At 41.7% G+C, this 13,827-nt stretch overlaps 2 protein-coding genes across 2 annotated transcripts in view; one reads left to right on the top strand and one right to left on the bottom strand.

Moving 5' to 3' along the window:
- The window catches only part of WDR73 (WD repeat domain 73), a 37,581-nt gene extending 37,184 nt beyond the window's left edge, over window positions 1-397 (bottom strand). Inside the window, exon 1 of the mRNA XM_063431936.1 lies at window positions 332-397. Coding sequence (XP_063288006.1) covers window positions 332-378 — 47 coding nt within the window. The 5' untranslated portion in view covers window positions 379-397. The remainder of the gene's footprint in view (window positions 1-331) is intronic.
- Window positions 398-918: 521 nt separating this feature from the next.
- The window catches only part of LOC134572755 (piwi-like protein 1), a 161,334-nt gene continuing 148,425 nt past the window's right edge, over window positions 919-13,827 (top strand). The window contains exon 1 of the mRNA XM_063431922.1: window positions 919-961. The gene's annotated coding sequence lies outside the window, so the exon portion shown is untranslated. The remainder of the gene's footprint in view (window positions 962-13,827) is intronic.

The raw sequence follows: 13,827 nt of genomic DNA, 5'->3' as shown, positions 1-13,827 counted from the left end.
CCCCTCCTCACCATGGCCCTGATTCAGACTATAATAGCCAGCCTATGACCATAACCACCTTCAGTTTGCCATTTGCTGCTCATTGAACCCTCTATAAAGAGGTGAATCAGGGTTATTCACTAAAGTGAGAATTGCAGGGAATTCCATCTGGATTTAATGACAGAATTAGCCGAGCTGGGGAAATCAGCAGATCATGTCATTTCAAACTGAGAACAATAAAATGGCTGGGCGTGGTCACAGCCTGAACTACAACTCCCAGCATGCTCAGCCCTCTGGGGATGCTCTCTACCTCCGTGTGCACAGCTGGGGCGGGATCCCAAGGAACACTCACAGCCTGATAGAACCCAGCATCCACTCTTCATATTCCGCTGACTCCATTCTCCGACACACCGCGTGCCCGGCGTCACTTCCGGCGCCGCCAGGCCACTCGAGAGACGGACGCCATCTTGTTTGAGGGCAGTGATTACTCCAAAACCCTCACACCGCCGCTAACTTCAACTGGCGCCTTTCTCCGAATGTAACCAAAGCGTATACTGTGCTGACACAATCTTAACCAGGGTTGGGATTTGCGCTGCCCTAAACAAACATGGCCGCCCTGGTACCCCGTCGCCTAGCACCGACAGCAATACAACTTTATTGACACAAGTACAATTTCGCATTTAGGCGCAAAAAACAACAAAAAAATAAACGAGCGCTGTCTATTGATGAATGAGCATAATTCTGGTGTTTGGATATTTCCTTTATTTTTCGCTAAGAATCATGGTAAATGTAGGCCGCGCATGGAGAAGAAAAAAAAAAAAAGGTTCTAGCGGGTGCCATCCTCAATGTCTCGTGTGCGCACGCGCGGCACCAGGTGGGCGGGGCCATCGACTGGGCCTAGAAGGAGTTTATAACGGCCAGGCGCGCGGTGTGCGCACGCGCCACTCGGAAGCGCGCCAAACGGCTGGTCTGTCTGTGTGAGGTGAGCTGTTGGTACCCAGTCAGCGCCGGTTAGTGCTTGTTGTGTCAAGGCTCTGTCAACTTTTTATTTAAAAAAAATAAATAAAAAAAAATAGTTTTTTCCTGCAATGGGAATTCCTACAGGGTCAGCAATTTAATGTGAATTACAAGTTTAAATTGCAAAACTGTTTTTAAATTTTTTTTTTATTATAAATTAATATATTATGTATGTGTTTACTTATCATTATTATTTGACAAATATGTATCTTATGTTGTGACAGAGAAAACTGAGATCCACCCACCTGGTTATCCTGCCCCTGGGTGCCTCCATCTTGGCTCCCTGTCAGCCATTGTTATAAGATCTGTCAGTCAGCTCAGAGAAAACACTCGGGGTTATTAGCTAAAGGCAGAATAAATCGTTAACGGGACGCTAAAATCCCCAAAACCGTAACGAAGCAGTTTAGGTGTATAGATCATGTAGTCTCGCTGCTCCATTCTGCCATTTAGGAGTTAAATCACGGTTTATGCAGCGCTAGTAACTCCTCCCTGCATGTGACTTGCACAGCGTTTCAGCAAACTAATTTCTAAACTTCCCAACACCTGTTAGTGTTTGGGGCCGGCTGTATTAATCCAGAGACTGCACCATCTCACAGCCTCTTGCACACCTTCTTAAACACTTTCCGTATCTCCTGCTTAATGTTAATAGCTTGCTAGAGCTTGCAGGGGCCTCCAGTGCGTGATGTTAGAGTTTAGCTAACTGAGCACGAGACAAGAACTTCTAAAACAAGTTAACATCTGATTGAAGAGAAAACTGGCTCACAGCCTGTCGAGGTTTGGCTAGGGCTGCATAAACTGAAACAAAACATTAACCCCTTAACGACGAGTGTCGGACGAGGTCCGTCACTCAGGGGAATGCGTTAATGTCGAGTGACGGACCTTGTCCGTCACCCGTTAAAATTAACCCCAGATCGCCGCAATCGCGGCGATCGCGGGGTTAATGGTGCTCCGCCCTGCCTCTGCATTAGAGGCAGACCGGGAGCACCGGATCGGGCTGCCCCAGTACATGTGCCCGCTCTGACAGCATGTCTGAGCGGGCACATGTGCTGTGTATACTCACCTCCGCCTCCCTGCACTTCCTGGTTCTGTGTGAAGTGCAGGGAGACGGATCTTCAGTGATCCTGCCCCCTGGTGGAAAGAAAACATAGTAAAATTAAAATCCCACCCCCCTTTACCCCCCCTTTACCCATTTTAATAAAAAAATTAACCCCTTCCCTGCCAATTGATCACTGACTACAGTGATCAATTGGCAGGGATTACATTTTACTAAGATCTGATTTTTTTTTTTAACCCCTGAGGGTTAATTCTTTTTTTTTTTAACCCTCAGGGGTTCAATTTATTTTATTAATTAATTTAAATATTTTAAAATTATAAATTTAGCTAGCTGGGGAGGGTGGAAGTTAGTGGGGAATTGGGGGATTTAGTATTACGCTAACTAGGAGTTAACGTTAAAAAAAGTTTAAAAATAAGCTTTAAAAAGTTAAAAAATTAAGTTAAAAAAAAGTTTTAATAACATTTAAGTAAAAAATAAACCCTTTACCCAGTCCAAATAAAATTAACCCCTTCCCTGCCAGTCGATCACTGCCTACAGTGATCAAAATACAGATCACAGTATTATACTGTTCTAATTTTTTTTTTAACCCCTGACGATTAACTTTTATTTATTTTTTTAACCCTGAGGGGTTAAATTTATTTAATTAACTAATTTAAATATTGTATAATTAAATATTTTGCTAGCTGGGGTGGGTGGGAGTTATGGGAAAATGGGGAATTTACTGTTAGTGCTGCTTACTGCTAGTTAGGGGTTAACGTAAAAAAAAAGCTTAGAAAAATGTTAAATCTGTAAAAAAAAGTTTTACGAAAGTTTAGGAAACTTTAAAAAAATGAATAATCAAAACAAAAGTTTAAAAAATAGTTTTAAAAAGTAAAAAAAGTTTTAAAAAGTAAAAAAAATACATTTAATAACGCTCATTACCACTACACCTGGTACAAGCTAGCGGAAAAATGATCCCACGCTAAGGTTCAAAATATGCCTTTTGAAATACCCTGGGATGTCTTCTTTAAGAAATGGTATGGCTTTATGGGGTATTTGGATTATATAGCCTGGTAAAATACTCTAAAATGGGACATGGGGACAGCGTAAAAATTCAAAATTTGAAAAAAAATGGAATGGCTGTGTCCCAAATGTGCCCCTCCGATGTCCACATATACCTGGCAAAGGTACATACGGGGGTATTTTTTTACTCAGCAGACATAGCTGAGCAAAATATGAAGTATTATACAGTGGTAGTACACATATGGTTTGCAAAATATACTGTGCAAACTCACTTTGTGTGTCAAAAAGGCAGAAAAAAAACGCTTATAACCACTACACCTGGTACATGCTAGCGGAAAAATGATCCCACGCTAAGGTTCAAAATATGCCTTTTGAAATACCCTGGGGTGTCTACTTTAAGAAATGGTAGGCCTTTGTGGGGTAGTTTGAATTTAAAACCTGCAAAGATGCTAGGAAATTGCACATAGGCCCGGCGTCAAAATTCAAAGTTCGGTCAAAACTGATATGGCTTGGTCTCCTATATGGCACTGTAGCTTCACAAAATAGTGCCATAGACATACAATGGGGGTGTCCTTTTACTCAGAAGACTTAGCTGAGCATAATTTGGGGGGTTTGAACTTAGTGGCACACATGAAATATACAAAATGCCCAGCAAAAATGCAATCTGTATGTAAAATATGCACAAAATTATTTTTTACCACATACTTTGGCATGTAATGGTAAAAAAATGGGGGCATGTTAAGGCACAATATGCACCTTACGAGATACCCTGGAGTGTCTACTTTTACAAATGGTAGGCCTTTGTGGGGTTTTTTTGAACAGTCAAACTACTATAATACCCCAAATGGAAGCATAGGCTCATTAAATCCGTCTCTCAAAATTCTACTGTGAATACTGAAAAGGACAGGTCTCCTATATGGCACTGTAGCTTCACGAAATAGTGCCAAAGACATACAATGGGGGTACCGTTGTACTCAGCAGAAGTAACTGAACACATAATAAAACTTTGTACAGGAATAGCACACACCAACTTTACAAAATACACCTGAGAAGTTCTTTGTTATAAGTTTGTGTGCGAAAACCCCCAAAAAACACAATTTTACTCCAATATTTAGCAGAGGTTGGCGGTAAAATGGCTACGTAGAAAGTGTCAAAACAACCTTAGGTAAATAGCCTGTGGTGTCTACTTTATATAAATATATACTTTTGTGTGGCAATTTTGTTTTCTTTTATGGCTATTAGGCTTACAAGACAAACATACCAAATTATAAAATTGCTCCACATAAAAAGTTTATTTTACTCCTTGTGCTTTGTGACCTGTAACTACCAAAAAATACTGAAAATCCCAGACACATTATATATTCTGTAATTCAGAACAACTAAATGAATTTATTTTTAATTACTTTCCTTAACCTGCACTAATTATGTGCACATTATTATTGCAAAAACTGTAAAAAAACACACAAAAAATCATTTTTTTGCATATTTCTGTATTTTTTTATAATAAATAAGCATTTATATATATGTTACATCAAATTAAAGCCCTTTCTGTCCTTTAAAAAAACGGTATATAATATGTGTCGGTGCAATAAATTAGTAAAATGCAAATTGCAGTTGAACGCAAATAGCAAAAAATGCAAAAAATGCCGTTGTCATTAAGTGAAAGACAAGCTTCTGAAGCTCTGTCCTTAAGGGGTTAAAAGAACAGTTTAGGCACTATAACTTCATTGACATTAAGTTGTTTTGGTGCCAGGATGTCCCAGTGCTTTCTCAACTTAAAGGGACACTATAGTCACTGGAACAACTTAAGCTTAATGAAGCAGTTTTGGTGTATATAACATGCCCCTGCAGCCTCACAGCTCAATCCTCTGCCATTTAGGAGTTAAATCCCTTTGTTTATGAACCCTAGTCACACCTCCCTGCATGTGACTTGCACAGCCTTACATAAACACTTCCTGTAAATAAAGCCCTATTTAGGCTTTCTTTATTGCCAGTTCTGTTTAATTAAGATTTTCTTATCCCCTGCTATGTTAATAGCTTGCTAGACCCTGCAAGAGCCTCCTGTATGTGATTAAAGTTCAATTTAGAGATTGAGATACAATTATTTAAGGTAAATTACATCTGTTTGAAAGTGAAACCAGTTTTTTTTTTTCATGCAGGCTCTGTCAATCATCGCCAGGGGAGGTGTGGCTAGGGCTGCATAAACAGAAACAAAGTGACTTAACTCCTAAATGACAGTGAATTGAACAGTGAAATTGCAGGGGAATGATCTATATACACTAAAACTGCTTTATTTAGTTAAAGTAATTTAGGTGACTATAGTGTTCCTTTAACCCCATAAAACCGGAGGGCGTACTATTACGCCCTATTCTAAGCGTCTCTAAACACTGCAGGGCATAATAGTACGCCCTCTGTTTTTTTTTCTTACTTACCTGGTTGGGGAGACTCACCTGGGATCCCAGGGAGTCCCCCGCGGCGGATCCTGCCTCCTCCAGCCCCCCGGCCATGTGAGAGTGAGGTCATTGCGAGGACCTCACAATCACATGGCCGGGTTAGCTAGCTGCTGCATTGCCAGCAGCGGGACTGCCTGTGATGACAGTCCCCCTGCTGGCTGGAAATCAAATAAAATTAAATTAAAATCAGTGTAGTAATAATAATAATAATGATAATAAACTTAGATTATATATATATATACACACACACTGTCAAGGTGTATTTTACTATTAATATATAATTATATATATTAATATCAAATTACACTTGACTGATACTGATTAAATATATATATATATATATATATAATAAAAAAATGTAAATACGTTAAAAAATAAAATAAATAATATAGATGTGTTATTTCGTTCTAACTGTATTGTGCGTATATATATATGTAATATTTGTACATAATTAGGTATTTTAATTAATTACAATTAGCAGGACCTGCCTGACAACCCATGCTGAAAGTATAGGGAATTTAATTTGCTAGCACTATATTTAACCCTATAACTTTCCAAGACACCATAAAACCTGTACATGGGGGGTACTGTTTTACTCGGGAGACTTCGCTGAACATAAATATTAGTGTTTCAAAACAGTAAAATGTATTACAACGATGATATCGACAGTAAAAGTGACGTTTTTTTTCATTTTTCACACACAAACAGCACTTACATGGACGATATTATTGCTGTGATACTTTTTACTGTTTTGAAACACAAATATGTGTTCAGCTAAGTCTCCCGAGTACAACAGTACCCATCATGTACAGGTTTTATGGTGTTTTCAAAAGTTACAGCGTCAAATATAAGGCTTGTTTCATTTTTTTCACATTACAATTCGCCAGATTGGTTACGTTGCCTTTGAGACCCTATGGTAGCCCAAGAATTAAAATTACCCCTATGATGGCATACCATTTGCAATAGTAGACAACCCAAGGTATTGCAAATGGGGTATGTTCAGTCTTTTTTAGTAGCCACTTAGTCACAAACACTGGCAAAAATTGGCGTTTTTTGCATTTTTAGCACACAAACAAATATTAACGCTAACTTTGGCCAGTGTTTGTGACCAAATGGCTACTAAAAAAGACTGGACATACCCCATTTGCAATACCTTGGGTTGTCTACTATTGCAAATGGTATGCCATTATGGGTGTAAATTTCATTCCTGGGGTACTATACAGTATCAAAGGCAACATTACCAATCTGGCGAATTTCAATTTCAAATGTAACGTGCTATATTTGACCCTGTAAGTTCCCAAAACACCATAAAACCTTTACATAGGGGGTACTGTTTTACACCTGAGACTTTGTTGAATACATATATGTGTATTTTTTTGCAGTAAAAGCAAACCGTAATAGGACATTGACAGTTGAAATGTCACGTAGAACTAAAAAAAATAAAAAAATTCTTATTTTCTCCCATTTTTTTCATATTAAGGTATGTTTCATAGCTAAATATTTGATATTAAATGAAAGCCTTGTTTCCCCTGAATAAAATGATATATAATAAGGGTGGGTGCATTTAATATTAAAGAGGTGAATTACGGTGAATGACAGACATGTAGCGCAAAGGCCAGGTTTTGTTTACATTTTGTTTTGTTCACAACTTGTACATTTTGCTCAGTCCTTAACCCCTTAACTTCCAAGGACGGTTCAGGACCGTTATCGGCATTTTTGCGTTGCCGACCGGTGACGGTCCTGAACCGTCCTAACGGTCTTATGTACTTACCTGATCGCCGTCGTTCCCCCGGCGGCAATCAGCATTGCTCCCGGTGTGGGGAGACTGCCTGCAGCCCAGACAGTCTCCCCGCGGCGGATTAGGACCCCTGGGGCCACGTGATCGCTCAACAGAGCAGTCACATGGTCACAATTGATGTCCATGTGTCTGCCTGCAGGGGGACTGTCTGTGCTGACAGGCAGTCTCCCTCCAACTGTAAAATCATTAAAAAAAAAAAATAAAGTTAATAAAAAAAAATAATTATATATATTTATATATCAAATCTGTCATACTAAGTGTATTTTTATATTATGCACCTATATTAAAAATACACTTATAATTAAATTACACACACGTGTGTGTGTGTGTATATATATATATTATAAAATACAAATTAAATTAAATAATTTTTTTTACAAATAATACAAATGTAAAAAAAAATATATCTATATGAAATTTTATTCTAACTGTATTTTGATATTAAAATATATATATTTATTTCAAAATACACTTAGAATGAAATTGTGTATATATATCTATGTATATCTTCCTGTCCGCCCGCACCTCCCATGCCTCACCCTTCTGTCAGTCCCTACACTGGCTTCCTATAAAATATAGAGCTCAATTTTAAAATTCTGGTTCTTGCTTTCAAATCTCTACATAATCTGCTCCTACCTATCTATCCTCCCTTATACACAAGTATGTCCCGTCTAGGCCCTTACGATCTGCTGAAGACTTATGTCTATCTTCTGTCTGTACTCCCACCTCTGACGCTCGCCTTCAAGACTTCTCGAGGGCTGCACCGTTCCTGTGGAACTCGCTTCCCTCCTCCGTTAGATGCTCACCCAGTCTTCACTCTTTCAAAAAAATCGTTAAAAACCCACTTCTTCATAAAAGCGTATCAATTAAACTCTTAATAGCTCCCAACTGATTCCTCTTCTGCAACTGTCACTAGTCTAATACTATCCTTACCTTTTGTGTCATTTTACCCCACTCCCTCTAGCATTTAAGCTCATTGAGCAGGGCCCTCAACCCCTCTGTTCCTGTGTGTCCAACTTGTCTGGTTACAACTACATGTCTGTTCGTCCACCCATTGTAAAGCGCTGCGGAATTTGACGGCGTTCTATAAATAATAATAATAACACGAAATATACATATGTCCATATACAAAATTACATAAATAATTAAATAAATATACACGTAGAGTTCAAATATATAAACATGCATATATATTTAAATTCTACGTGAGTATTTATGTAATATTTTTACATACGTAATTAAGTAATTTTTCATTTTTTTTTTTTATTCTTTATTTTTTCGTGCATATAGGCTTAACAGACATGTTTGTGGTACCCCAAAGGCATTCCACTTGATTATATCAATGACATTTGTTACAGTGGGGTATACAGAGACACGTGCACGTTTTATATTTAAAATGAGAATAAGTAGTGATAAAACATGAGTAATAGTAAGACATGCGTATAGTGGGTACATTAAGCATAACACTGCTGTGATTGCAAAACATGTGTTAATCGTCTGTACCCATCTCAGATATGCAGTACAAGACCTGAGCTATCGTTATTGCAGTTAGTCTGTGAGGTTACATGTCCTGTCTATTTATGTCGCTTTATGAGAATGGTTGCCGGATCAGCCCACATGTTTACTTTAGGCTATCAGGTAAAAGGCATTTTGTACCTCTGTCTAGAAGCAATTAAAGTGCCACCCGTTGGCATACAGGGGGTTACTATGTACTGTAGAGAAAAAAAGTAAAGGAAACAAGCCAGATTAAGTATAATGTAAGTTTTAAACAGGCTTGGGCTGCCCCATTAGTTTGGTCTAGCTGGTAATATATTGCATAGGCTGTTAGGATAAACACAGATAAGAATTAAAGGCACAAACTCAGCAAAAATAAAAAGAATGTCAGGTTAAAGACTGTTACTGTGCGTTATGCTAGTGTGCATAGTGCAGTTCTTATATTAGGAGGCATGGTGAGGAAGTCCAGCTATGGTGGAGTATGCCTGACAGGCTCCGGTCTTATGCCTCCGCTCATCCAATCCCACCTGGGGTGTCAGAGGCATGGAGATGGTTAAGCACCAGATGTCCAGCGGGTGCTGGTCGGAGGTTTGCGTTGTCGGGGGGTAGGCGATGTCACCGGAGGGCAGGGTGCTTCTGGTCCGGTTTGGAGACGTGGCGTTGTGAGGTGATTAGGGTTAATCGTTGGGGTCCTGCTCGTTTTTCTCTCACGTTGTCCTTGTGTGGTGATGGTGGTTTGTGCCTTGAGCTGCTCAGAGTTCTCTGCTGTCATCGCCCTGGAGCTTATTAGAGTGATGGGCAGTTGGTGCTGGCTGGACATTGCTGCGTGCATGCCTTTCATGCCAGCGGGTCATGCACATGGCTGGCGTGTGGCTGCCATCTTGAGGGGCAGGGCGGCCGTTGGAGCCCAGGTTGTCACTGCAGTAGCTGCCCATGGAGACCGGGATGACCCGGTGGTAAGCGAGACGCTGGTTGGAGGCTGCCCGTCCCTTCCCAGCTCAAGCTCCAGGGAGCTTCGGGCTCTGTCGGGTTACAATGGATGCGTATAACAGTACCCCCCCATGTACAGATTTCATAGCATGTACAAGGGGTTAAAACCCTTTCAGCAGCTTACCTTTATCCAGCGGCGGGCTCCCTCGGTATTGGTGACCTCTCCTCCCCGTCTGACATCCGCTCCCTAGTGGAGCGGAATGCGCATTCAGAGATTCCATAGGAAAGCATTTCTCAATGCTTTCCTATGGATGCAAAAATATATGTATGTGTAGACATCACAGGCTATTTACCTAGGGTTATTTTGACACTTATTTTAGTATAAGACCACTTATATATATATACCTTTATTATTTTTATTTTGGTGTGTATTATTTTTGCATTTGTGTCCATTTTTGATAATCCTTTACATTTCAGTATATTCGAAAGCCCTAATGAGTACTCTGTGATGGGCTTTCTATAAAGAATCATGCATTCTTGACTATTAGAATGTATTATAGCAGTAGCATCGGTATACTTTGCACGGAGCGATGTGGGTGGAGCCTAGCTGACTCAATGACGTTCTGCCCGCCTCTAACTCTGACATCACTAAGCTGTCTCAGCTGTACGGATTCATTGTAATGGATCTCGGACGCGGGAGTTTTCGCCCACGCCCCCTATTCAGTTGGGACGATCATTGGACGCTGCATACACCACCAGTAGGTATAAATGCACAATTCTAGCAGCTCCTCTTTTGCCTCTGACGAAGGTGCTTATGTGAAGCACCGAAACGCGCGTCAGGCATTCTTTTTCTGTCCATTAGGGACACTACACTTCACTCACTGAATGGCACTTTATTTATTTCACGTTTGAACTTATTTATTATTTTCTCTGCCTTTGTTATGAGTAGATAATCAGTCCCTCTTTTCCTACCACTATTAGAGGTACAGATTGAGTTAGTTAGGGAGATACTGCTTCATGCTTTTGACTTGATAGAAATGTTGCCGTCTGGATGTTAGATTTATAATGGCTTTGTCTACTTAATGTCTATTTCATATATACTTTCTGGCTAATACTCTATACATAGATATGCCGTGAGCATTCTAAGCTTCACGATATCTATGCTCTTTACCTCTATCTGACATCTATTTATTTGTGGCTCCTATATTTTATTTCCTTTTATTTTTTGGTTACCAGTTTACATCAAAAAAGCCTATATATAGTGGTAGATACTCTATCTTTTTCTAACTAGTCCCTGTTTGATCTACAGTATTAGATTTTAAACTACAGCAGTGGCGGGGCCGGGCTGCCAAGCTGGATGGTCGCAAGACAGACCAGTTCCTGCGAAATCTAAACCACTAAGCCACAAAACTACGACTTTTGTCCCTTATACCAACCGGCAACAGCGGCCCTCGATGGGCAGAGGGCACTGCATCCAGGGTGAGGCTAGCTCAACGAGCTTTAGTCCCCTGGGGAAGAAATCTCCGCTACTAAGCTGAGGCCTACCTGGCGGTGAGTGGAGCGGACGGCCGCTGCCCCACTATCCTGCCTACCAGCGCCCAGCCAGGAGCTCAGACCCTCGAGGACCGGCTCCGTTCCCCCCCCTCTGGACCGGCGGGGGTGATCCCGGTCCTCACCCTGGTGCCCCAACCGCTACGACAGAGATGGAGACTGAGGCCTAGCAGCGCTGCAAAACTGATCTGCAACCTAGGTGCCGACCCCAAGATGGCGGATGCCGCGCAAAACAGCACAAAGAACAGAGCGCATGAACGCCGACCCACCACATCCACCGCAACCAACGTGGACCAGAAACACCAGACGATCTGACTCCTACAAAGAACAGAGGCAAGCATACACCCTAGCACCCTAACGGGACACCTACCTCTGGAAGCTCCACACAAGCTCTCGGCTCCGTGAAGGAGATTGGCCAGGAACCAACAGCAGGATCCATCAGCCCGCACTCCGCGACACGCCACTCTCCGGACACGCCGGGGTCCAGGTCGATCGAGCTGGTTGCCACATATCACTCCCGGACTGCCATGCAACACACGTTAACCAACCCCGCGGGAGTCACACACAGGCAGACTGTCTGACAATGGCGGGAACGCGCGGAGCCCACGGAGGGCATAAACTAAACAGTCACAAGCAGACTCTCTGAAAATGAACCCACTAGTCTTAACTTGTATTAAATGGAACATGGTAATATTGATATTTCACCTGCCATAAAGCGCCAACCTTACTAACTTCAGTCTTGTGTAGCTATGGGGGTCTAAGGGGTGATGTTATATCTTTTACTTCTAAAGCCTGTATCCAGCAAATAGTAACCAAAAATGCCTGCATGTAATAAAAGCTTGTACTTAATATACCAAAAAATGTGCACTGCCTAACAAACCCTAATTGTTATCTATGCTAAGAAGCTAATGCAGTTGGGGTACCTAGAGCCAGTTTGTAATCCTTATCTGCACTGCAAAAAAAAAAAAATACAGCAGTGACCACACTGAGCCAGATATATTAAAGCTCAGAAGAGTTGTTCACAGCACTACTTTGAATCATCATCCAGGGTTTTTGTCCTAGTTATCTCTTCTTTCATAGGATATTTAGTTTTCATTATACATTTAATATTTCATTCTAGACTACTTTACTATTTCCAGATATACTCCGTTTTGATACAGTTGTTTTTCTTAAGCAGCTGTACACTACTGTGTTCGTTTATTTTTGTTTTGTTGATCACAGGCTATTTACCTAGGGTTATTTTGACACTTTTTACGTAGCCATTTCATAGTCCGTCTCTGCTAAAAATTGGAGTAAAATCTTTATTTTGGCATATACACATATAACAAGGCCAACCCACAGCCCAGGTTGCAAGCCACGTCTAAAATGGCGGCAGCCACACACTCACCAACTCGCACCGAGGAAACTGCTAGCTGCTACACTTTGAGGGATACAACTACCGCAAATCCCAGGTGGGCCCTAAATACCTGCAGAGAGCAACCAGACCGACAGGAACACAAATACTCACCGCATTGCCACAAGCCCGACTAATGTTCCCGAAAAGCCCGGAGCAACACGCGAAATGGATGCTGGGGAGGAGGTGATCAGCCACAAACAGCTTTGATCCAGCTCACACTAACCGGACCCAGCAGATATACCTTCAGGTCAGGGCTAGTGTAGTTCTCCCCCTCTGGCTGGATGCCCTCTGCCCTCCACGTCTCTGGCTGGACGGTGCACCACCACAGTGCCCGGTATGAGGCGTCCAGGCTCAGTTACCTTTCCACGAGGTACTCAAGTTGTCTTACCCGCTGCCCTCCGGGTTGGTCTCCCAGAAGCGGCATCCGCCAGGCCATTTGTTCCTCCAACAGGTATGCGACACATGGAAGGCGCTGCTGCCGTTGATACTGGACTTTCTCCAGGGCATCGTACCATAATTATTTCCGGGCATGATCTCTCCATTCCAATTCACTCTCTTCCTCAGGTGTGTTTGCTGCCCAGGGGTCCACAAACCCCATTTTCCCAAATCTTTCCGTAGATAGGGACGCTGTATGAACACTAGCGTCGCCCTCAATTTGTAAATCCAAACGTTACCAGTGTCTCCGAGCTGCTTGTCCTCGCACTAGGATGCCATCCCACAGCTTGCCACCAATGTAATGGATCGACAGGCACCCCGACTGGGTACCTCCGTTGAAGTATGCTCCTAGCGCTTCCTGAGGACTCCAAGCACTGCAGCAGACACCACAACCACCGAATCGGAGAAGCATATGAATGCTCTCAAGCATATGAATGCTGTAAACTGACGAATAGGAAAAACCATACGAATAGGTTTACACTCCTAGCAGTCAAACTGGAACAGCATACAATAAATCCTCCCCCAATAATGAGACGACACTTCACTTTGAGGGTTAAGAAGGAACTGACTGTACTGGCACAGCCTCTTTTATTCCCAATCCACAAACATAGTACAGCCCACAGGGTTTTACAGAACAACCAATCAATCTGTACAATACACACAGACACACCCACACAAAATCCTCCCCTCTGCCTGTGATATGATTACTGAACACAAT

This window comes from Pelobates fuscus, chromosome 1, assembly GCF_036172605.1.
Source record: "Pelobates fuscus isolate aPelFus1 chromosome 1, aPelFus1.pri, whole genome shotgun sequence".
Lineage (NCBI taxonomy): Eukaryota > Metazoa > Chordata > Amphibia > Anura > Pelobatidae > Pelobates > Pelobates fuscus.
Note: the sequence above shows the minus strand (reverse complement) of the source record. Positions and strands in the feature narration are given on the sequence as shown.